This window comes from Crassostrea angulata, chromosome 8 (assembly GCF_025612915.1).
Source record: "Crassostrea angulata isolate pt1a10 chromosome 8, ASM2561291v2, whole genome shotgun sequence".
Classification (NCBI taxonomy): domain Eukaryota; kingdom Metazoa; phylum Mollusca; class Bivalvia; order Ostreida; family Ostreidae; genus Magallana; species Magallana angulata.
In genome coordinates, this window is record NC_069118.1 from 35020728 (window position 1) to 35043654 (window position 22927).

At 36.7% G+C, this 22927-nt stretch overlaps 1 protein-coding gene across 1 annotated transcript; it reads right to left on the reverse strand.

The window, feature by feature from the left end:
• Positions 1-191: 191 nt before the first annotated feature.
• LOC128160482 (uncharacterized) lies at positions 192-21521 on the reverse strand. Its single transcript, XM_052823812.1, has 27 exons — positions 21436-21521; positions 12900-13011; positions 12556-12647; positions 11953-12437; positions 11583-11864; positions 11117-11335; positions 10850-11027; positions 10658-10759; positions 10344-10519; positions 10003-10239; positions 9673-9912; positions 9096-9560; positions 8724-9006; positions 8423-8604; positions 8018-8344; positions 7743-7889; positions 7352-7661; positions 7008-7266; positions 6748-6922; positions 6450-6657; positions 6193-6353; positions 5932-6081; positions 5630-5816; positions 5373-5472; positions 4652-4701; positions 2993-3256; positions 192-2878 (listed from the first exon to the last, which is right to left on the reverse strand). Exons 1-27 carry the CDS (start codon positions 21488-21490, stop codon positions 2787-2789), a joined length of 5538 nt encoding a protein of 1845 aa, XP_052679772.1. The 5' UTR covers positions 21491-21521; the 3' UTR covers positions 192-2786.
• Between the last annotated feature and the right edge of the window lie 1406 nt (positions 21522-22927).

Genomic DNA, 22927 nt, shown 5'->3' on the forward strand with positions numbered 1-22927 from the left:
GTTTATAATCTAACAATAGAACTGGAAGGCATTGTAATCAAGGTACACCCCCACTGTTAAAAATATATTAAGTCCTCGGGTATGAAGTGAAAAACTGTATATTCGGTGTTTTGGGGGAATTATATATTTTCCATCAATGCAATACCGTAAAAATATATAAAACACGAAGAATTCATATTATTTATTATGTGTTATAAAATTGCAAAATGATATAAGCAAAATAAAATGTTCGTACTTTTGCTGCAGCTTTGCTGACTTTGAAACAGTGAAATCAATTATTTGATATGGGATATATTCATAATCATTACAATAGCAATTTACTTCTTTCAAAATTGAAGGTAGCTAAATGGCATGTTTGTTGCTAAGTGCAACCAATTCCATGGTAACAGAGACAAAGGATAGAAAAATACTATCTTAGCATCTTTAAAGCAATATACATGTACATGTAGAAAGAAATTGTAGCTTATATAGATGTAAGTTATGACATATGAAATTGTTAAATTCACCAATAGTGTTAATTTTCAAACTAAAGGCGGGCAAATCTAAAGAATGTTACCTCTGAAACCAATAACTTATTATAACATGATTTTTTTCGAATTTCTTTTTTATACCATAGAAGTTACCGTTTAACCAAACATATGAATTTAAAGCTCTTTTGAATTGTTAAATAAAAAATTGACAATTTAGAACCACTCTTTGTTGCGATTTCTTGATATCATAAAAGTGCCGATGCTAAGAAAATAGTGGATTTATGAGAATCATTCAGAAAATTTCTAAAAACGTCACAGCAACGTTCATTCGTTTTGCAAAAATGCTGATTCAGTTGGTATTACATGAAAGTTGAGGGCATATTTGGTCATTCCAGTCAACTTATTTTAAAGTCACGTCACTTGTATGAATGAAATATTCCCCAGAACGTACCTCAGAATATCCATATTTTTGAAACTTTTGGTCTTAATACAATTCCTTCAAATTAATAAATTTAATGTTCAAAAGATTCAATTAATCGCGCTTATTTCGTTAATATGTCGAACAAATTATTTGTTCTAATTGACACATTTAAACTTTGTTCTTGGCTTGAGCCAAGTTGTATACCACGTATATAAGACTTAAATATATAAAGAGAATTCTATAATGTATCTGAGAAGTCCCCATGTTCAGGAGTTTTATCATACAGTCTGTAGAACTTTATATTAGTTTACAAAGAATTTAGAACAATACAGAAAAATAAGCCAAAAGCTAGAAGTGAAACGTTTTCTATCGTATTGATTTGTTATACTTTATATATAAAGAATTCGAAAAATAAATATTTAATTTGCATTACTAAGAAAATAATACGGATGCCAAAAGAGGGTCTTATCAAAAGCTAATGGCTATCGAACCTTTATTATAAAGTTTTAGTCACAGCTCAGGATCAATTCGACCAATTGTTTTCAGAGTGTGTGCAAACTCCTGAAAGTTTGTGTATTACATGTATTTAATCCATGATCTCGCGTCATTGGAGAAATACATGTCATTTCTCCTGTAGTAACACTGTTATATTGAATTTAGTTAATCACTGAAAGATCAGCCAGGTGGATGGCAATGACCCCCACAGTGACCTTCAACCCAGAATTCTCCCGGCGTTAGGGATTGATCAAACTCGTAAAAACAAACAGTATTTATTCATTATAATATACAAAATATCTTGGCACATGTTTTTACAAATTGATTGTTTTGATTGTTTTAAAGTTCAGAGAATAACACTGTTTCAAACTTTTAAACTTTAATATATTGTTTACTTTAGGAAACTAAAAAAAAAAATAAAATAAAAAAAAAATAACCAAACGTATTTACTAGTATTCTATTTTGTTAAAAATCAATTGACAAAAAAATTCTTGACAATATCAGCAACGGAAATTCACAACAGTATATGAATTTAAATGAATTCATGAATAAATTTGTACTCTTTTACTTTTGATTGTGTGGAAAGTGACTTTTTAAACTTAATAGAAAAATGAAACAGTTTTTAAAAACCTTTTGAAACATACGTCACTACACAGAGTTCTATTTTAACCATAAAAACACCAAGGGTGGAGAAACCTTAATGACGTCAGCAGCAGCAGATACTAACGTTATAATCATTAATAATCGGTGCTCTATATCTTAAAGAGACTCGGACACGATTTAAGGAAAAAGTACCTACACCTTAAATAACAAAGTTCATGTATATAGAACCACATTTTTATAGATACATTTACCAGTTTGTCCTTTGCCAAAATTTCTCAAAACATTTTGCATTAAATTTCCATGAACAATTTTTTTAAATATAAAAATAACCCCTGAAACTTTGAAAAAGACCACACCTATATACAGGGATCATATGAAGTCAAAATTAAGAATAACTTCCGTCCAAAAAAAAAGCTACAAATAGTAGTTGTTGTACCCAACGTTTATCAAAATAAAAAAAGAGGCGGAGGTGGTAACCATTTACAAACTATTGTGTCATATACTGAGAATTTTCATAAGAAAGACAATCATTTTCATCGTTTCAGGTAGGAAGTATCAACTACTTCTATACGATAAAGCTGGTGTTTCACTGAGTTATCGGGGTATGGTATCTAAATTTAAAAATCTAGTGAGGCACAGCAAAACACTTTTTTTTGGGGGGGGGGGGGGGGTTTGCAGTGCTGTACTCGTTCAAAGATAAAAAAATGTATCAAATGGATAGACAATTGTTATCAATTTAATGCATACTCAAAATTGTAAATTATAGAAGTCTGTGTTAAACAATCGGAGTCTCGCGATCACAGCAAAGACCAGTCAGAGGTTCCCCACCACGCCGCTAAATTCCAGGATCCGCTCGCCAGGGTGCGAACTTTTATCCCATTCATTACTCCTGGAGACAGAAAAACTCAAATATTATAGGGAACACCATTCATTTCAAAAGATCTTTGAGCTCTATTTACTAGTCTATTTATGAAAATATTTTCCTTGCTGTTTGTTATTTTACCTGTAACATCAAACTTGGGATGACTAAAGCCATAAGTGGAAAACATAGTGTCGTCTGGTGTGCCACTAAAATCATCAAAGGGTTGTGGTGTACTGGTGACGTAATTTGCCCCTGATGTTATTTCTGAGACCTCAACACCTAAACAACTGTTCCACGTGACGCCGTCGTCATGACTACAGAGTTGTGACATGCCGTCTTGGGAGACTCCCACCAGTGTTGAGGTGTTGGTGACTACGCCCACCACTTCCCCAATTCCGCCAATCTCTGCAAAAAAATAATAATCTTATCAACTACAAAGGTGTCGGAAGCAAAGTGAAAGTGGGGGGAGGGGGGGGGGGGCTAGACTTGTCCCGCTCCCCCAGTCCCGATTCCGACGATTATGAACGAGTACAATATAGAGTTATATTTCACTTACATAACAAAACCATGAAAATAAGAGGCCCATGGGCCACATCGCTCACCTGAGGAACAATAGGTATGATAAAATCAGCTTAATGGAGTCATAATACAAACTATCTGGACAATGTACAATAATACATGTAGATCCTGTATAAATAAAGTCCATTTTCCCCCTGGATATTCTTATGTTTATAATCATTAGTCCCTTTATTAACAGTCTGATTTTATAGTCATATCACATTATGAGTATGGCAGTTCTCATAAAGATTCTTGATAATTGTTTATATATGGGATATAAAGCTACATCAAACTTTGAACCTTCTTGTGAGGCCAAAGAATTGTCCTGGAGCCAAAGTCTTAACAATTTTAAAGAATTAGTTTCTGAGAAGATCTTAAAAGATTTACTCTATATATTCCTATGTAAAACTTTAACACAACACCCCCCCCCCAATGTGGCCCCACCCTACCCCCAGGGATCATGATTTTCACAACTTTGAATCTACACTACCTGAGGATACTTCCACACAAGTTTCAGCTTTCCTGGCTGATTAGTTATATTCCTATGTAAAACTTCGAGCCCCCATTGTGGCCCAACCCTACCCCTGGGGGTCATGATTTTCACAACTTTGAATCTACACTTCTTGAGGCGGCTTCCACACAAGTTTCAGCTTTCCTGGCTTATTAGTTTCTGAGAAGAAGATTTTTTAAAGATATACTCTATATATTCATATGTAAAACTTTGACCCCCCCCCATTGTGGCCCCACCCTACCCCCGGGGGTCATGAATTTCACAACTTTTAATCTACACTACCTGAGGATGCTTCCACACTAGTTTCAGATTTCCTGGCTTTATGGTTCTTGAGAAGAAGATTTTTGAAAATTTCTTGAAATTTTTCATTAATTTCTAATTATCTCCCCTTGAAAACGGGTGCAGCCCTTAATTTTCACAACTTTGAATTCCCTTTGCCTATGGATGATTTGTGCCAAATTTGGTTGAAATTGGCCCAGTAGTTCTTGAGAAGATGTTGAAAATGTGAAAAGTTTACGGACAGACGGACGGACAGACGGACGACAGACAAAATGTGATCAGAATAGCTCACTTGAGCTTTCAGCTCAGGTGAGCTAAAAAGGCACTGTAGCAGGGACACTGTACCGAAAACTGCAATACACAGACTGGAACAATATACATAAAAGCATCGCAAGGAGTTAAGCCTCCAAGGCGTGCACCATCAATACAAATATTTTATTGATTATACTAGCCTTCCCATGAAGTTCCATTGTCATTTGAGCGAGAACACATATTTGCGCCACTGAAAAGAAAACAAATAATCAGTTAAAAAATAAGATCTCTATTATTTTAAAGTAATCTACTATCGAATTTTAAACAAAATTAGAGTCCCGATATTTTAACCCCTGGTCATTATACATGTATATATTTACATTTGCAAATATGTTTCCTTCATGTAAACATTAAATCTCGGCAATTTTAACAATTATCAACTTTGCCTTTTTCAAATGTAAATATAAGTAATAAACAGCAATGTTAATAAGTTCACCGGAACATAAACTAATAACTTGGTTTGTACATGATCAAATCTTCTGAGAAGCCCTTCGGGCTTCACGGAATTTGATCACGTGACCAACCAACTTCATATCCCGGTGAATTTTCTAAATTGCTGTATATTTCTTAAGTGAAAAATTGAAGCTACCATGTATGCAAACACGAATGTAAAAGTTTTGATTTTTAAGTTCAAAGCCAATGAGAAGATGGTTTCTAAAGGGTTGGTCCCTAATATGTATGAACTAAAAGGCCCTTTGACAAAGAATTCTCCATTCCGTTGAAATTGACCAAGTGGTTTCGGAGAAGAATTCAAAAATGTACAAAGTTGAAATACGAAGAAGAATGGCAGAAAAGGGATAAATAAGTTCACACACACTCTCAGTTCAGTAAGTTAATTAATACAATGAAAGAGTAACTTACTCCACTCCACTCTTGATGCAAGCGAACATGGCCCCTGCTACGGTGTCTGTAAGAAGAGACCTCTCCGGTATGGTGTAAGTAGGAGTGCTCGTTCCCGTACCTGTAAAACATACTAATGGTCAGACAAACAACCTACACAATGCCAGGACTTCAATATTTGGAAATTGACGTTTTTAATGGCCACACTTGACAGAAAGTTACTCTAGGATTTCATATGTTATTAGATGTGGATGGTTTCATTAACGGCTGTTTCTTACTGTTTACATTATTGGCCCCTATTGTGCACCCTTCAAACTCCACCCGGAGGGCTGGATCGCACGCCCTCGTGTTGCCGGACTTTGGAATGATTCTGACGTAGGCGGCCGTGAACTCCTCAGATTTAGATAACGGAAATCGATACGCGTCGTTAATAGTCTTAGTTCCGTTAAACGCAACTTGGAATGTCTGAAAATATAAAATAAGGCTTACTAGTAACTCAAATCATAACGTTAACCTCCGTAAATAAAACACGAAAGAGCAGCCGTTTAAGCAACTATAGTAAGTTTCAAACGTTAAACACCTTGACATTGGTTGTGTTGTCGGTGAGGTCGGTCCAGAATACCCCGTCATTGCTGTATTGAACCGTGAAATTAGTGACGTAATCAGTGTTATCGTCACCAGCCGACAGAACCGATAATGCCATGATCTTTATTCTATTTATAAAGTCAATCTGAAAATCAAAACAGAAACACACAGCAAGAAAATAATTGTATGAAATTGCTGAATCATTAACGATAAGGAGATAAAGTACTGGTGAGCCATAAATCGTTTTAACACGAACCTCCACGAACTCGTTCTCACAGAAAGGCTTTCCTCTTTTATTTGGTCTCCATCCTGTGGCAGACGATCTCTTCACATTTGAAGCGATGTTTGCCTCAGAAGAAGCAGAAATCTGAGAGTCAGCAATGGCTGTTGTGTCTGTCCCGATAACTTTATCGCAAACTGAAAACAGACAATCAAATTTGATCTTGTTTCCCATCTAAAAGTTTTAGAATATTTTTTTTGTTATCTTTTTTTTAAAGATATTGAAATATTCACCAGTTGAATCAAACGCAAACTGCACGATATCCAGGAGCGTGTTGTGTGTACTGATATCGTCTCGATCCGGCCTTTGTAGAGACATGTAAGTCACCTCAGCAGGTAAAACGCTTTGTATATTCACACTACCAAACTCAAACGCCGAGTTCGGATCCATAGTTACATTCAGTGAAAATGTTGGGAAATCCGTGAATGTTATCAAAGGGTACTGCAACAAAAAGAATACTGATTACTGCTAAAGTTCCGACAACAAATGTAAACTAAATACACGGACCGGGATATTAGGTTCTTTTGATACCGAGAGGTCCACGCCGCCGGCTGCGGTGACTGTGGCGGTGGGCTGGAGAACCGTCCACTCATTTACCGCCACAAACGTGGTGTAGGTCGGCAACAGATAGTGTACCACTACCGTCGAAGCATGCGCAGTGGATGTGTTAACCAAGTTCAACCGTCCGTACAGTTTCAGTTCTTCTCTGAAATCAAAGACACCACATTTATTTACATTTATTCATCTAAAAGAACCATTTTCACGGAGAACTTTGGACGCCATATTTTTACCCAGAACTTCTCAGCGAATGATGTAGCGAATCTGTCCATGTGTCGAACTCCAACAGAGCAGTTTCTGTAGCGTCGACTTGTATGGTTACACTTCCGGTTGTTGAGGCGGATCCTCCATTGTCCCCCGCTACTGAGATGGTAAATGGTTGGATAGAGTTGTGTATGTTAGCAGGGTGGTCGGCGACTTGGAACGTGAAACTGAACTGCACGACGTTGTCGTTGGTATTTTGAGTGTTGAATTCATTCAGCAGAGAAGAACCTTCAAAGCAAAGGTTGAAAATTTGTAGATTTAAATGTTTAGCATATTTAAACACATTGTAAACTAGCCCATTAACGATTCATACCAGTGTTAGAAATCACGCCCAGGTCAACCGTCATTTGAGTCATCTGAGATGTTGACAATGCAGACAACAGGGTAAAAGAAACTGTTGTATTTTGGGAACACCCAATATCATTGCCTGCTCCCACGTAACTGGCGTTAACGAGTGTGAGATGGGCCTCCCCTGCGGAGTAGGGCATGTCTATAGTCATCACGTAGCGGTCAGTGGTTTGTGGTAGGTGCAGGTTTACACCCCACGTCACATAGTCACTGATGTAAGCGGTCACCGCTCCAGCGTTTGGCGGGTTATTTGTCACGGCAATATTGGTTAGTACCTTTGAAAAGGAAACCATTACTTTAGCTACGAATTATCAACAGATTGTTTATTCATTTATCTAAATCTTAAATCAACTTACAGACGTGGGAGTGGATACAACAGACAGGGACGCCGAGTCGGACACCGTCTGTGACACAGTGTGGGTCAAATCCACAGCACAGGTCAGCGTGTTCCCCACACTCACACTGACGTCATTAACTATCGCGAGAGTTACCTCTACGATCAACTAAAATACAACACATCAAGAGATGAGAATCTCGTTATAACTCGTTATTATTATCATGCAATAAAACAAAACTTCTATTAAAAGAGTCAAGTACACTTATAAACACAAATATTTGCTTGATTATTTACCAAGTTGTCATCGACTTGTACCGTTGAACCGGTGGGTCCCCAGTTGAGTATGTTATCGAGTTGAATTGATCCCGAGTCGTACGTGCTGTTGTCCGGACTACTGACAAATGTTGTCATCGGTGTATCGTCAATGCAGACATGTTTACCCCTTGACAGTAATTTCACATTGCACACATGAATCTTTCCAAGAGGCGTCGGAGCAAAGTTGATGGTGTAATCGGTCTTGGACATTGGCGATGTGTAAACCTTGGCGTGAACAGGAATGGTCGAGCCTTTGACCACATTTAACCCGAAAGGAGCGTCTAGCTGCAGAACTGGTGTAGCAGCCTAAAACAACAAAAATATTAGTGGTTGTACTGTTTATTGAAGATAAACCTATTGTTATAGATGTGACGTTTAACGTACCGTGTAGGCATTGCTGGAGTTGACGTAGACTTGCGCAGCTTCCGTTCCAGTGGACCAATCGTCGGTATGGGTTATGTCCAGATTAAAATACGCATTGCCAAGGTTACCGTAGTCATACCCATCACGTACCAAAACAATGACCCCAAAGGTTATCCTGTTGTTCGCTGGTAATGAACTTTCTCCTATATCAAAATATATTAAATTCAAGTGTGTCAGTAAAGAGAAGAGAAAGATTGTTGATGTACCGTTTAACCGTAAATAAAAATCCTCCAGTCTTGGTAAATGACGTGTTTAGGCTTACCCGAGTTGGTCACAGACGGCAAAGTGAAGCTGATCTCTGAGTTCCCCCCACCGCTGGCATATTTTGTTTGGATTTCTGTGACATCGTTCGAGACACATGGTATATTTGCTCCAGCGGACTTAACGTAGACTCTACAGATGGCTATTTCCGATTGGCCGGCTGTAGCTACAATTGTCAGTTGAGTAATGGAACCGACAGGAAGTTCTGCCGTCAGGAGGAATTCTGCCCCTCCTCCGTTGGAAACTCCTATTATTTGTGGTGATGTGAGGGAATATATAACTGTCTGTAACATACAAATAAATTGGTTTTTAGATCAAATAACCAAACTAAGAAACACGTCTGGATTTTTAAAAGATATGACAAAAGTCTTACTAAGGATGGGTATGTGTTAACGGAGTTGACAGTTGATATTATGGATCCCTGCCACACGCTGCCGGAGTTGTAGGTGATGGAGGCGTTTGTTATGACAGTCTGTCCGTCTACAACACTTATGTCCACCAGAGCGACCACCACACGGGCCGTCACGACCACGTCCTGACCCCCAGTGTTCTCCAGGGACCCCAGCATGATGTAGCCGCTGTCCTGTACCGTGTTCTGGACACTGTTTGGTATATACACGGCGGGACTGAATCTACTGCAGGTCAGGTTCCCAGTGACGGAGACAGACACGGAGCAGATGGACGTGGTGGGCGTGACCGTGTACCCCGACAGAAAGGTGATGTTTACATTCTCATAATAGGTGTTTGGAGGCAGGGTCAGAGTAAGGTCATACACGGCATGTCCTCTCGGAAGGATTTCTGCGTGTCCGTTTTCGTAATCCAATGTTACAACTGGTGCCTGAAACAAATAAAATGTAAACCTTTTATAAAGAGCTTCTACATGTATCAATACTTTGTGTTAAATACAGTTTATTTTGACTTGTTTACTAGATGACAATGTGCCTGCTTACCGTTGCAGTGGGTGTCCCTGCTGCAACAGTTAAGGATGTGCTCTGCGGGGCGTCGGTGACTGACCCATGCTGTAGTTCTCCGTCAATGGTGACGGTGTCTCCGAGGTTCAGGGTGCCCGTGCTGACGTAGCAAACCGTGACGGACACACTGACCGTGTTGTTCATGACGTCAGGGTCCAGTGCCACGTTAGTGAGTATGCCCAAGTCAATAATGACTTCATCGTTTAAATTGTTGTTTTCCTAAGGTTGATTGAAAAATCATTGCCTGATACAATCACAGATTTTAATTTGAAAGCTAACGAAATAAGAAAACTACATCTTTTTACTTACATTGCTAATATAAGTTACGTTGAACTTGTTGACTCCACACATAACATTGGTACCCACAGTTCCGAGTGTGACGTCACATATGTGTACCTGCTCGTTGGCCGGTGTTGGGTTTCTTACTGTAACCTTATACGTGTCTGTCTCGTTTACGATTAATGTAACTCTGACGTCAATTGTTTCTTGGCCACCTTGGTGAATCGTAGAAGAAAACGGCGACAGATTCAGAGTTGGACTTCCGGGCTGTAAAGAAAATATAATGGAAACCCCGTTTTTATACAAAAGATAAACAAGTGTAACACGTTTGTTATCATCGTTCAACTTCGACTCGCATACAGTATACATACAGCCTGGGGGACAGCAGCGTCTGATGACGTCACGTCTTGTTGGAATGAGAACGTCGTCCCACTCAGATCGACATCCACCGTGAAGCTGTAGTTCTGTCCAACCGCGGCCGAGGAAGGCATTTCTCCGTACACCAGGAACGAGAAATATTTCTCGCTATGGTCGGATACGTTATAGTCTGTTTTTAAAAACAATCCAAAATTTCAAAAGTTTCATTTTAAGACGATGAAAAAAAAACCCCACACTTCCACAACATTTTTGTGTGATTCACTATAATATTAGACGAAAATGCTAGATTACTAGTAGTATTTCGAACCTGTGTTGAAGATCTTTCCCAGTGTGAACAAGTATCCGCCGCCCCCAGAAGCGCTGGATGTGGAGGACACCTGTGAGTTGTTGTAGCACATGTACGCATCACCTATAAACAAAAAGATACAAACAAAAATACCAAACGATGCTATTCTTGTAAAAATGAAATTGTGCAATAACAGGAGCACTGATACTTTACCATGACCAAGGTAGAAAGCTGAGCAGGGCGTGACAGCTGACGGTGATGTCCCGTATATATCTACTGAGAGATCAGTGTGGGGGTGATGGATGAAAGTTTTAACAGTCCATGTCCCGGTAGCTCCAGGGTTAAGACTCGCCGGACCAATCACCGTAACCAATGGGTCAGTGGGTGTGTTCTAAAGAATTACAAGCAAATTATCTAGCTGTTGGCTTCATTTTACAAATAAAATATTGAAGATATTCTAAACTAGTTCGTACAACTTACAGCGTGATCTTTTATGATGAAATCCTTCTCTACCACCATCCACGTCGCGTTGTCCCAGAGTATGTCAGCAAAGATTCTGATTGGTTGGTCGAACACGGTGTCTGTCGGATCCATGACGTAAGCATTAAACTCCATGACGATATCGTTCTCTTCAGCTGTGTTGAAGTCACTGCCGTCATTGGTGACAACGCCAAGGTCAATTTCAAGGACATCATTTACCTGTAACATTTAGCGCCAAGTGTGTGATTGAAATTGGGTTATACAACTAAGTAGTATAAGTAAAAGACATTACTGTGGAATCATTAGAATTCGTGGTAGTTCAATTTTTGTGGTTTCGTTGGTCACAATATCAAACGAATTTATTTCCACAAATAATATTATAGAAGGAAATCGAATAAAATGAATCTTTGAAAAGGTGCCAATCCACGAAAATTGACCCCCACTAATTTTTTTGATTGCACAGTACCTGCGGTTCATTGGGTGACGTCAGCGTTGTGGTGAACTGGGTGGGGCTCCACCCAAAGAAATTACTCCCGACGAAAGTGACGTCAGGGTCACAGAAATAAAACATGGGACTGTTACCAGCGGTCAGTTCGCTGTAGATTTTGGTTGCTATAAAACTACTGCCTTCCGGAATGGAAATTGTCAGGGAAATAGGAAGATAGTTATAGAAGTAAGTGTCGGGTGAAGGGCTGTCGCCGGACGTCAGCGCTAGCACTGCAGTCACATTATCCGGAATAGAGGATTGCTGGAAGAGACGGATAGGTATATATTTCTCAAAATCAAGTTGAGTAATAAAAAATGTGCTTGTGACAACAACGCACGGACACACTTACCGCTTGTCTTCTGTATCTGAGATGTTCATTCTTCAGTTTTCCTGAGTGCTCTTCAAAGATTTCCTCCCTCCATGCATAAATGTTTGGAACATTTTCCATACTGAACAAATGTGTTTCCAAATCTGGCATTACTTTGTCTGTGACGTATATATTCACCTTAGCATAACCAATGCGATTCTCTCGACTGTCGGGGTACCCAAACTCATCGTAATTATACCCTGCCAGATACACCTCGATGATATCTTCGCCCATGACGTCATAAGATATATCACCAGTGTCATGGTTTATTTTAAAGTCCCCGTGGTTGGAAGATACGCCCACTATTCGGTGGATGACCCTGGAGCAGTGACACTGGGTCTGGCCTGCCTCCAGACAGCTACTGGCGTCATGGTCCGTAGCTGCCACGCCTCGTAACACCCCGCGGGAGAACGTCTCTACCTTAGCAACAAACACCAGGTGGACATACTCCGGGGCGTACAGGTTGTCTGAAAATAAAGGTCAAGGTCATCAGCATCATGAAGCCGCATGTTAATCTGCTTGTATTTATTAAGAATAAGAATAGCGGGGGGTCTTACGTTCTCTATCTGGTAAACTAGTACTTACTGTATTCACTACAGCTGTCTCCCGTGTAGCAGGGATCACACTGACAGCCCAGGGGTGTACAGGTGCCATGGTTACATTCTATGCTATCAGTTCTAAACGAGAAGAAGGAAAAATTGTGAGTAACCATTAAAGCTTTCTCGACGTTCTTTTTTTTTATTATTAAAATAAGTTAGGAAATTGGAAGTGTTATATTTATATTCCTCTTTAATCAAGAATAATAGAGAAAGTTCAAGCACATTGAAACAACAGATTGCTACACTTAAGTCAATATTGTACGTATGACAAGACCTTCGTGTGGATATGAAGGGTCTGAAATCCTTCCCACGTGACCACACACAACCTACCTGTCGCACCAAACGTCACAGGTCTGACATATTTTCTTTCCTTTCATCATTTTGCAAACACACTCTTCTTTTCCACATATACTTGAATGGACCACATTGCAGATATCGTAAGCTTTAATAAAAGACACAAGTGTATAAAATGAATCAAATAGCATCCGTTATTGTTGATATTTGCCACTCAGTCTTTCACCGTTTTATTTCAAATGGCGAAGAATGAGGAATGGTTAGAGTCAGTATAAGGATACATACTATTTTTCTAAGTAGCTTATAAACAGTGATTTGATTCTTTGATGAGTATACCGCTATATGATATAAAGTAAGTAAGTTGTTAATGGGGTTTTTTTTTGTTATGCCTTTGGTGAACTACAGTTTACACTGCCCATTTTTTTTTAAAAATGTGAATAGAACACAACTCTAGGAAGATGAAAATGCAAATGTTTTGTTGATATTGTAATTACTTGTAATTAAAGGACAAATATAATACAGCTGCAATTTTTTTGCGAAAAAGAATATGCTATGTCATATTGCCACATAAAACAAGTTCTCGTGACGTTTAGGTATTATAAAAGCCATCAGTTAATCAATGTATATGCACTAATGATAACAATTCAAACTGCACCGAAAGAAAATTGTCTTTTCATATTACGCACTTAAACACAATAACTGCATGTTGTTATGTCACACCTTTTGTTGCCAGTAGCTAATGAGAATGTCAATGGAATACTAGTATGCTGTGCAACGTTTTTTCTCAGCTATATTTAATTCATTAATAATATAGTTAAATTCAAGACACACACGAAAATATCTCTCTGTATTACTGAGCAATCTTGATATATACATTAAATAAACAATTTCAAATTTGTTCCTCAAATGTCAATTGTTGCGGGAAATTTCATCGATCCAATTCTTATTGTGTATTCTCGACTAATTTTAATTCCTGAATTATTTAAAGAATATGGACTCATTCTTTGAGTATTAAAAGGCGATCAAATAAGATCGGAGTGATCAAATTCAATAAAGCCCGAAAGGGTTTATCATAGATTGGATTACGCGGCCGAGCGTACTTGATCACCTCATCACAGAATGCATGATTCCTTATTACATGTACATGTACTTATATTTATATAATTTTTAGCAATATTTTTCGGTTAAATATTAAAAATCATATATTGGACTATATATTACAAAATTGAGTCGTAGTTATCATATAGGATAAAATTCTAACCAAGACAATGAAATATTTATCGATATTACAGTACACTCTTTTTATCAATTCATTGTTAATGAAATATATCAATTGTAGCAGAAAAACTCATCTCTTCTCAATAAATGAACAATGCATATACATGTATATTCTTTTAATATTTTATTTAGTCTGTCAGAAATCTAGCAAGATAAATCTTCCTTAAAGAACCCATTTTTAAAAGATAGAATAAATATTATACAAATGATGGATGATATATTACAGCTTAAAAGCATATCGACAGATACTGGAAGAGGGTGAGGAAGATTACGAACGGGTGCAAGTTGGCGTAAAAGACGTTTTATGTTTAATTGATAACCAAATAATTTGACCTAGAACCTTGCTTTGTATAGTGCACTTTCGTGGCGTAGGAATGATGATGGTCAATGGAATGTCAAGCGGTGTCTACAAGGTCCATGGAAGATTAGCTGTGTCTACAAAGCCCTTAGAAGGTTAGCGGTGTCACCGAGGTCAATGGAATATAAGCGGTGTCTATAAGGTCAATGGAATGTTAGCGGTGTCTACAAGGTCAATGGAATGTAAGCGGTGTCTACAAGGTCCATGGAATGTTAGCGGTGTCAACAAGGTCAATGGAATGTAAGCGGTGTCTACAAGGTCCATGGAATGTAAGCGGTGTCTACAAGGTCCATGGAATGTTAGCGGTGTCAACAAGGTCAATGGAATGTTAGCGGTGTCTACAAGGTCATGGGAATGTTAGCGGTGTCAACAAGGTCAATGGAATGTTAGCGGTGTCTACAAGGTCATGGGAATGTTAGCGGTGTCAACAAGGTCAATGGAATGTTAGCGGTGTCTACAAGGTCATGGGAATGTTAGCGGTGTCTACAAGGTCAATGGAATGTAAGCGGTGTCTACAAGGTCCATGGAATGTTAGCGGTGTCTACAAGGTCAATGGAATGTAAGCGGTGTCTACAAGGTCCATGGAATGTTAGCGGTGTCTACAAGGTCATGGGAATGTTAGCGGTGTCAACAAGGTCAATGGAATGTTAGCGGTGTCAACAAGGTCAATGGAATGTAAGCGGTGTCTACAAGGTCAATGGAATGTTAGCGGTGTCTACAAGGTCATGGGAATGTTAGCGGTGTCTACAAGGTCCATGGAATGTTAGCGGTGTCAACAAGGTCAATGGAATGTAAGCGGTGTCTACAAGGTCCATGGAATGTTAGCGGTGTCTACAAGGTCATGGGAATGTTAGCGGTGTCTACAAGGTCATGGGAATGTTAGCGGTGTCTACAAGGTCAATGGAATGTAAGCAGTATCTACAAGGTCCATGGAATGTTAGCGGTGTCTACAAGGTCATGGGAATGTTAGCGGTGTCTTCAAGGTCCATGGAATATAAGCGGTGTCTACAAGGTCAATGGAATGTCGAGCGGTGTCTACAGGGTCCATGGAATGTCAAGCGGTGTCTACAAGGTCAATGGAATGTAAGCGGTGTCTACAGGGTCAATGGAATGTCGAGCGGTGTCTACAAGGTCAATGGAATGTCGAGCGGTGTCTACAAGGTCAATGGAATGTTAGCGGTGTCTACAAGGTCCATGGCATTTAAGCGGTGTCTACAGGGTCCTGGGAATGTCGAGCGGTGTCTACGGGGTCTTGGGAATGTCGACCGATGTCTACAAGGTCAATTGAATGTTATCGGTGTCTACAGGTACATGTACATTAGAATGTTAGCAGTGTCTACAAGGTCAATGGAATATAAGCGGTGTCTTTAAGGTCAATGGAATGTTAGCGGTGTCTACAAGGTCCATGGAATGTCGAGCGGTGTCTATAAGGTCAATGGAATGTTAGCGGTGTCTACAAGGTCCATGGAATGTCGAGCGGTGTCTACAAGGTCCAGGAATGTTAGCGGTGTCAACAAGGTCCATGGAATGTCGAGCGGTGTCTATAAGGTCAATGGAATGTTAGCGGTGTCTACAAGGTCCATGGAATGTCGAGCGGTGTCTACAAGGTCCAGGAATGTTAGCGGTGTCAACAAGGTCCATGGAATGTCGAGCGGTGTCTATAAGGTCAATGGAATGTTAGCGGTGTTTACAAGGTCCATGGAATGTCGAGCGGTGTCTACAAGGTCCAGGAATGTTAGCGGTGTCAACAAGGTCCATGGAATGTCGAGCGGTGTCTATAAGGTCAATGGAATGTTAGCGGTGTCTACAAGGTCCATGGAATGTCGAGCGGTGTCTACAAGGTCCAGGAATGTTAGCGGTATCTATAAGACCCTTGGAATGTTGATGGAGTTGAAAGTTATAGATTCATCGTACAGTAGCGTATCTACAAAACTGATACTTGTACTTTACTGAGAGACTGTATATACAGAGGAGTTAATCTATGTTCTAATGACATCCATGGCAAATTAACGACAGTTTTTCAAATTCCTTAGTCAGTAATTTTGAAAAAGAATGCACGTACAGCACATGTTATAAATTCTTAATAAAAACCATTCTGTTTGTTTTAATCGGTCAAGAGCTACAAAAAGTAAACAAGATGATATTTAAAAACCCCTGTCGATAATGATATGTAGGGCAATCAGATAATACAAATGGGTGTCAACAATTAGCAATAAGAAGCAAATAAATTCACCACAAAACCCTAAACAAATTCATTTATCACATCTATCCTAATAAAAAGATCAACATTGAATTATAATCGAAAACCCCTGGTACAGTATTAAACTGTTGACTTTTAAATTAGTCCTTTGATGAAACAGTATTACCAGTAGATCTGCAATACACTAAAACGAACAGACAAACAAACCAGCAATTACTTTTATATGAACTATCGTTAATGCAAAAATTCAGCATTAAATGACGAAATCATATAATTTATATCAAAAATTCTCCATTTCTAAATGATAAAATGACGCCTACCAACAAAAACCCCTGTTTGTTTAAGAATATGGTTTGATTTGATGTTTACTCAATGCTGACTGTGGTCATTTTTTATTCTACACAACTTTTGTCCAATTAAAATGAAGATACATTCCCTATGCAAAGTACTTTCAAACAACCAAGAAATAACAGGATACTATAATTATGTAACAAATTAACTGAATGATTGTGTATGGATTACATATTGATTAATCTTTTTGGGTTTTCTTTTTAAAGTCACGTAAAGAATGAAATTTAACAGGTGCGCGAGTCGAAAGGTTACAAGGTTATGAAATACTACACATTTACTGAAGGTCAACTCCATTTGCAAAGAATAAAATAATTTGAAATTCTTTCTGAAGGGTCCTCCACACCTTGGGAAAGGTTCTTCATGCAGCCCCAAACTTCTAAATTACTTGGAGTTATGGATTTCTAGCATGTGTTTGACTTGAAAATGACAGGAAAAAAATCAATTTTGGGGGGAATCAACTTTTAAGATTTTACTGCTATTACATGTAATGAAAACAAAAGTCCTCGCAGTATTCGAACTCAAGACCTGTGGGTCAGTAGAGCGAAGCTTTACCCAGGTAGACACCAACATTTGGCAAACTGTTTCATAATGGGTTAAAATCGCCAAGTTTAGACGTACTGTCACAGAAAGTAGAAGTCACGTGGTGTCGATGATCCTCAATTTTTTTGGTCAATTTCGCCATTATTGTTAGATACTAGGTGTAAAACAAGTATTGTTGAACACATACATTTAAACATAATTACTGATTCTATATTGAACAATAAATAATTCAATTATTGGAATTTGAGAATTAGATTTGAATAATAAAATGTTATGTTTGAAAATAACCATTAAAAAAGATTTTGATTTCAAAGAAGAATACTTATTTAATTTTTTTTTTCATTGTATTAAGAAAAATAATGTTACACAAAATATATTTAGGGGTTGTAATGAAACAAGCAAAAAATAAAACAACGAAAAACTTACGACTTAAAACCAAAATGCCATGTTTTAATTAACAAATGATATTGTACAAATTTTGCGCAATGAGATTTATTCTTTAAGACTGGAAAAGATTTACCATTTGATCGAAAGATCTTTAGAAAAATAAGAACAGATTTTTTTTCATGCTGGCATAGTTTGTATTTCCTATTAGAAAGTGGAGGTTTTTTTCTCGAGGTATGATATATCATAACAATGGACTACAAATTTAAAAAGCCAAAACTTGATCAACATTTTTGTACCAGATGAAAGGTTAGTTTGTTTAATGAAAACCATGTATATGAACATGTATAAAAACAAGGGTGATCGCGAGCTCACTTCGCCGAAAGACTATATAGTCATGGAGCTCTCCGAGGAACCTTCGTACATACAACCCTTTAGAATTGTATTCGGCAAAGTTATAACTGATTCATATTAACAAACGGTTTTCTGTAATTTAGCCCACGTTCTTACTGTATATTTTGTATCAAAACATTATTGAAATGTAAGAAAAAGCTGTTTTGTGGTTTTATATTTATTACAAAGAAGCTTTTTACATTGTATGGAGAAATGGTTTTTGATGCAAGCTTTTAGTGTTAGATAACTGTACCAACGGCAATGTTTTTTTTTTGAAATATATTACAGGTGTAATATAAACTTAATCACTCATCAAGATGACAAGCACAGTATCCGACTTTCTCTTTTAACGTTGGAGTTCGCCAGGGATCGAGAGAATTTATCGCCTTTTTTGTTTTCTTTGTACGTCAATTAACTAAAAAAAACACCTTGTTGAAAATTTCTACATCAAAGAATTTACCTCATTTATAGAAAATGAATTATGTTTACAAAAAAAAACTGCCACAGACACCTTACATGTACTTTATACATTTTTTCTCAAAATATAGACTACTCAGTATATACCCTCTACTTATTGTTGACATTTAAACATAAAATCTTTCTTTGATGATTCATTCGGGATATGAAGGTAGCGACATTGCAGAAAAAATACATACATGTAACCCGCGTTGGCGGGTTATGTAAAATTTTGTCTGCAATGATCACTACCTTCATATCCTGCATGAAACATCAGAGAAAGCATTATATTGTTTATATTAACATCTTTCTTTTAACTAATTAATAAATTGATTATAAAAAGTAAGTAAAAATCACTAAATTACTGTTAATTTACGTAAGTACGTTAGCTAAAAGAAACAGCCAAATCGTCTCCTGTGAGACTTTGAGTCTGACATCATCATGATTATTTCGTGTAGTCCGTGATTTTTCCTAGGTCGCTGTAGGTTTCGACCAATCGAAAAACAGGGCGTGTCAATTTCAGTCCTGTCAATTTCTTTTCAGTTTCAGCTGCTGTAGATTTTGACCAATCGATAAACAGGGCGTGTCAATTTCAGTCCTGTCACTTTCAGCCGCTGTAGATTTCGACCAATCCATAAATAGGGCGTGTAGATTTCAGTCTGGCTGTTTCTATAGAGCTCTGAATTAACTATAAGTTTTCGCAAGAAATAGAGGGAAAAAACTTGGTAGATGGAAAAATATTGCATATATCATATATATTTTTATTATGAAAAAATATACCGGTATACAACGTCAGGTACCTGTAGAAACTGCTTATAATTACAATATTACAATGAAATCGGTAGAAATTTGAATCGGCTTTCTGTTATTTTTTTTTATTATTTATTACGTGTAAGTATTCATGTTATTCATGGATGTTAATAAAGTTAAAGGAACTAATGTGTTAAAGTGGTTTTTTTTTTCCACAACAGGGGGTTAGTCAATGTTAAATAACTAAAGTACCTTGGCATCATATTTTTAAGAAAGGCTCTTTTTGTAAAGCAAAGAAACATTATGTGGTCGATCCAAAATAGCAACACCTGAAATACTACATGGTTGTGAAGTTGTGGCTCTAAAAAACTTGATATTGTTGAACGTGTTCACAGTAAATTTTTTATTATAAAAGCATGTTTCATAATTATTTGGTTTATGGAGAATGAGGTCGTTTTCTCTTTTTTATATATATATATATATATATATATATATATATATATATATATATATATATATATATATATATATATATATATATATATATAAATTTTTTTCAGTGAATTCACCATTATATTCTGATTATATCGTAATAGACCCCCCCCCCCCCAAAAAAAAATAATAATAGACTATCTATGAAATATATCTGGTACAAAAAAGTAAATGTATGGTACAATGTTGAAGTTTTGGGTATGAAATAGACACGGTACTAAATGATTATGGAACTAAATGACTATAATTCAAACATATACCGTATATCTGGGGGGGGGGGGGGGGGGGGGGTTCGCGTGATACAAAATTTTTAAAAATGGAGAAACGTGTTACTTTATTTGCGGCAGTCATTTTTGCGATTTAAAAAGTTTCTTTCAGCAAACAATACCGGATATAATTTTTGCGTATTGAATTTTTTGCGATGCAAAATTGATCGCGAAAATATGGAAAATCAGATTATTGAGAAAATTACTGGTACATATTTATAAAAGGTGGAATTTGTAAATATTAATCTTCATAAATTGATGTCTTCATAAAAAGTAACCATCTAAAGCACAGTCTATACCCGTTTGTATTGAAAACTCAAACTAACCCCATGTAATACTGTATTCTCTTTATAGAAATGGACTTATTTCTTTTATAAACGTATCAGAATCTTAACGAACATTGTTTTCTTTATTTACATACATTTTTTTTACTTTTATGTTATTATCATTGATATTATTTTGTTTTTTATGAAAGCCTAAAAAATGTATAAATATAGCAGCAATTATTAGTACTATAAGAAGAAGCGATTTTTATAAAGATATAGAGGAAAATGTTTAGATTTTAAAGCTAAAATATTTGAATTTTTTCTTTGCTAAATGTTAGTCTATAGTAAAAAATATCACGTGTCAAAGTAGAAGACAGATCTAATGTTAATTTTTTGACCGATCAGCCTCCTTACAAACCCCAAAACGGAATAAATAATTGTTTTTAATTTCTTTTTGTAAAACTCACTTTTAAAATCTCTTTGAAAATTTTATCGAGGAAGTAAAAAGTAGATAATGAAATTCTGAATGTAAACTTATGTAAATAACTTGAAGTTCAAACCTAATTAATCATACATACAAGTAATAAGATATATCAATGAGTTTGAATACAAGTTCTAACAATTTACAATATTCTTACCCTAATAAAGATGAGATATGATTATTCAAAAACAATTTACGAATATACCGGTATGCCTTTTTGGAACAAAAATAAAAAGGAGAAATATAAAAACCAAGATGATACTACAGAAAACAAAATATAACTATGTTGTAAATCTTTAAGAATTTAAGATAAATTTGAGCACAACAGAAAACAATTTTACTATAAATTTTACTTACTTGTTACGTATTTCAGACAAAGAATCAAATAAAATATAACATGTTTGGGGTCCATATTGTGGAAGTGAACTTATCGCTATAAGTCGGAATCCTGGCGCAGTCCACAGAGCGCCAATACCGCTTCCCTTTTTTGGCGCTAAGTCAAATGTCTCAGAAAAAAATTATATTTTACCTACATCGATCGTATAAACATCTTGAGAAAACATTTACTAAACGGACGACTTGAGAGTAGTAACTTGACTTGTCCAAATTAGTTATTTCTTCAGATGATTTCGTTTAACAATGCAAATTAGACCATGCAAATAATGGAATCAATAGGCCTAGTTTTCATGACTGCGTGAGGTATGTTAAGGAATGAATGCTTCCAGCAGACATATGCTATTGATTTAGCTCGCGCTTACCCGTTACATAATTAAATTACATTCAATTTGTAATTTCTTATTATATCACAATGATATTAGCATGTTTATTTAATATTTCATAACGAAATTGCAACACTTTGATCTGAATATAACAGTACTCAAGTACTCTGATTGGTGCCATTGAGAGAGAGAGAGAGAGAGAGAGAGAGAGAGGCGCATAGTGAATAACTCAAAAGAATTCACCCTCAGCAGATGACAAAAATAATTAAAAAATTACAAGTCTCAGAACCCTCAGTTTAAGAATTCAGGCATGAGTCTCTGGAATAACTATTCTATTCTCTAATATATAATTTTGTTAACAGATATATTTTTCGAAGGATAAACTACACGTTTTTGCATTTATCTCTTCTGAGAAAACCAAAGGATAAAGCATTGATCAAAAGAACAAAGTAGATCAAAAGAACGAAGTGTAATACTCTCTCTCTCTCTCTCTCTCTCTCTCTCTCTCTCTCTCTCTCTGTGTACGTTTACAATGTCACATGTACATGAAGTTATGGTCACATTTGTATCCCTCAAATCGAAACAAGGATCAAATTATATAAGTTAACATACTTCATAATATTATAAAAGGACTGGGGCATACAAAAGCTTATGTTCAGATAGGCAAAGTTATATCTACAATATATTACAATGCATTACAATGCAGCCAAGAAAAAAAGTTATTATAGCCTTTTTTAATGAATAAAAAAAATATTTGCTCGCATTTTCTGACTATATGGACTGAAGTTTTGACTCTAAGAAAATTTGATCAAATAAAACAATCGACATAGACAACCCTTAGTAAAACCAAGTCAATCCTTCACTTATTTAGTAAGGACAATGCTTCCCCCCGTTTCCTGAATTGAAATCGATTCTTTAATATTCACAGAATGTAAGACGTTAAAGACCTTTGGTGCTTAATGCCTTTTAAAAAGTAAGAATTCAAAATGAAAACCAAATGTAGCTCTGTTGGCTATAATTGTATACACTTTGTCAAACAATAGCCCATTGGCTAGGTCTTTCATCTAAGCAACAGTGTCAAACCTTGACCTCAGCAATAACTCCGTACAAAATGGCTTGCTACAAAGAAT

Coding starts and splice junctions, on each gene's coding strand:
- LOC128160482 (XM_052823812.1), bottom strand. CDS start 21,490: ATGGACCCCAAACATGTTATATTTTATTTGATTCTTTGTCTGAAATAC. Junction 11,028..11,116: donor TCATCATAAAAGATCACGCT/GTAAGTTGTACG, acceptor GTAATTCTTTAG/AACACACCCACTGACCCATT. Junction 10,520..10,657: donor GGGAAAGATCTTCAACACAG/GTTCGAAATACT, acceptor TTTTAAAAACAG/ACTATAACGTATCCGACCAT.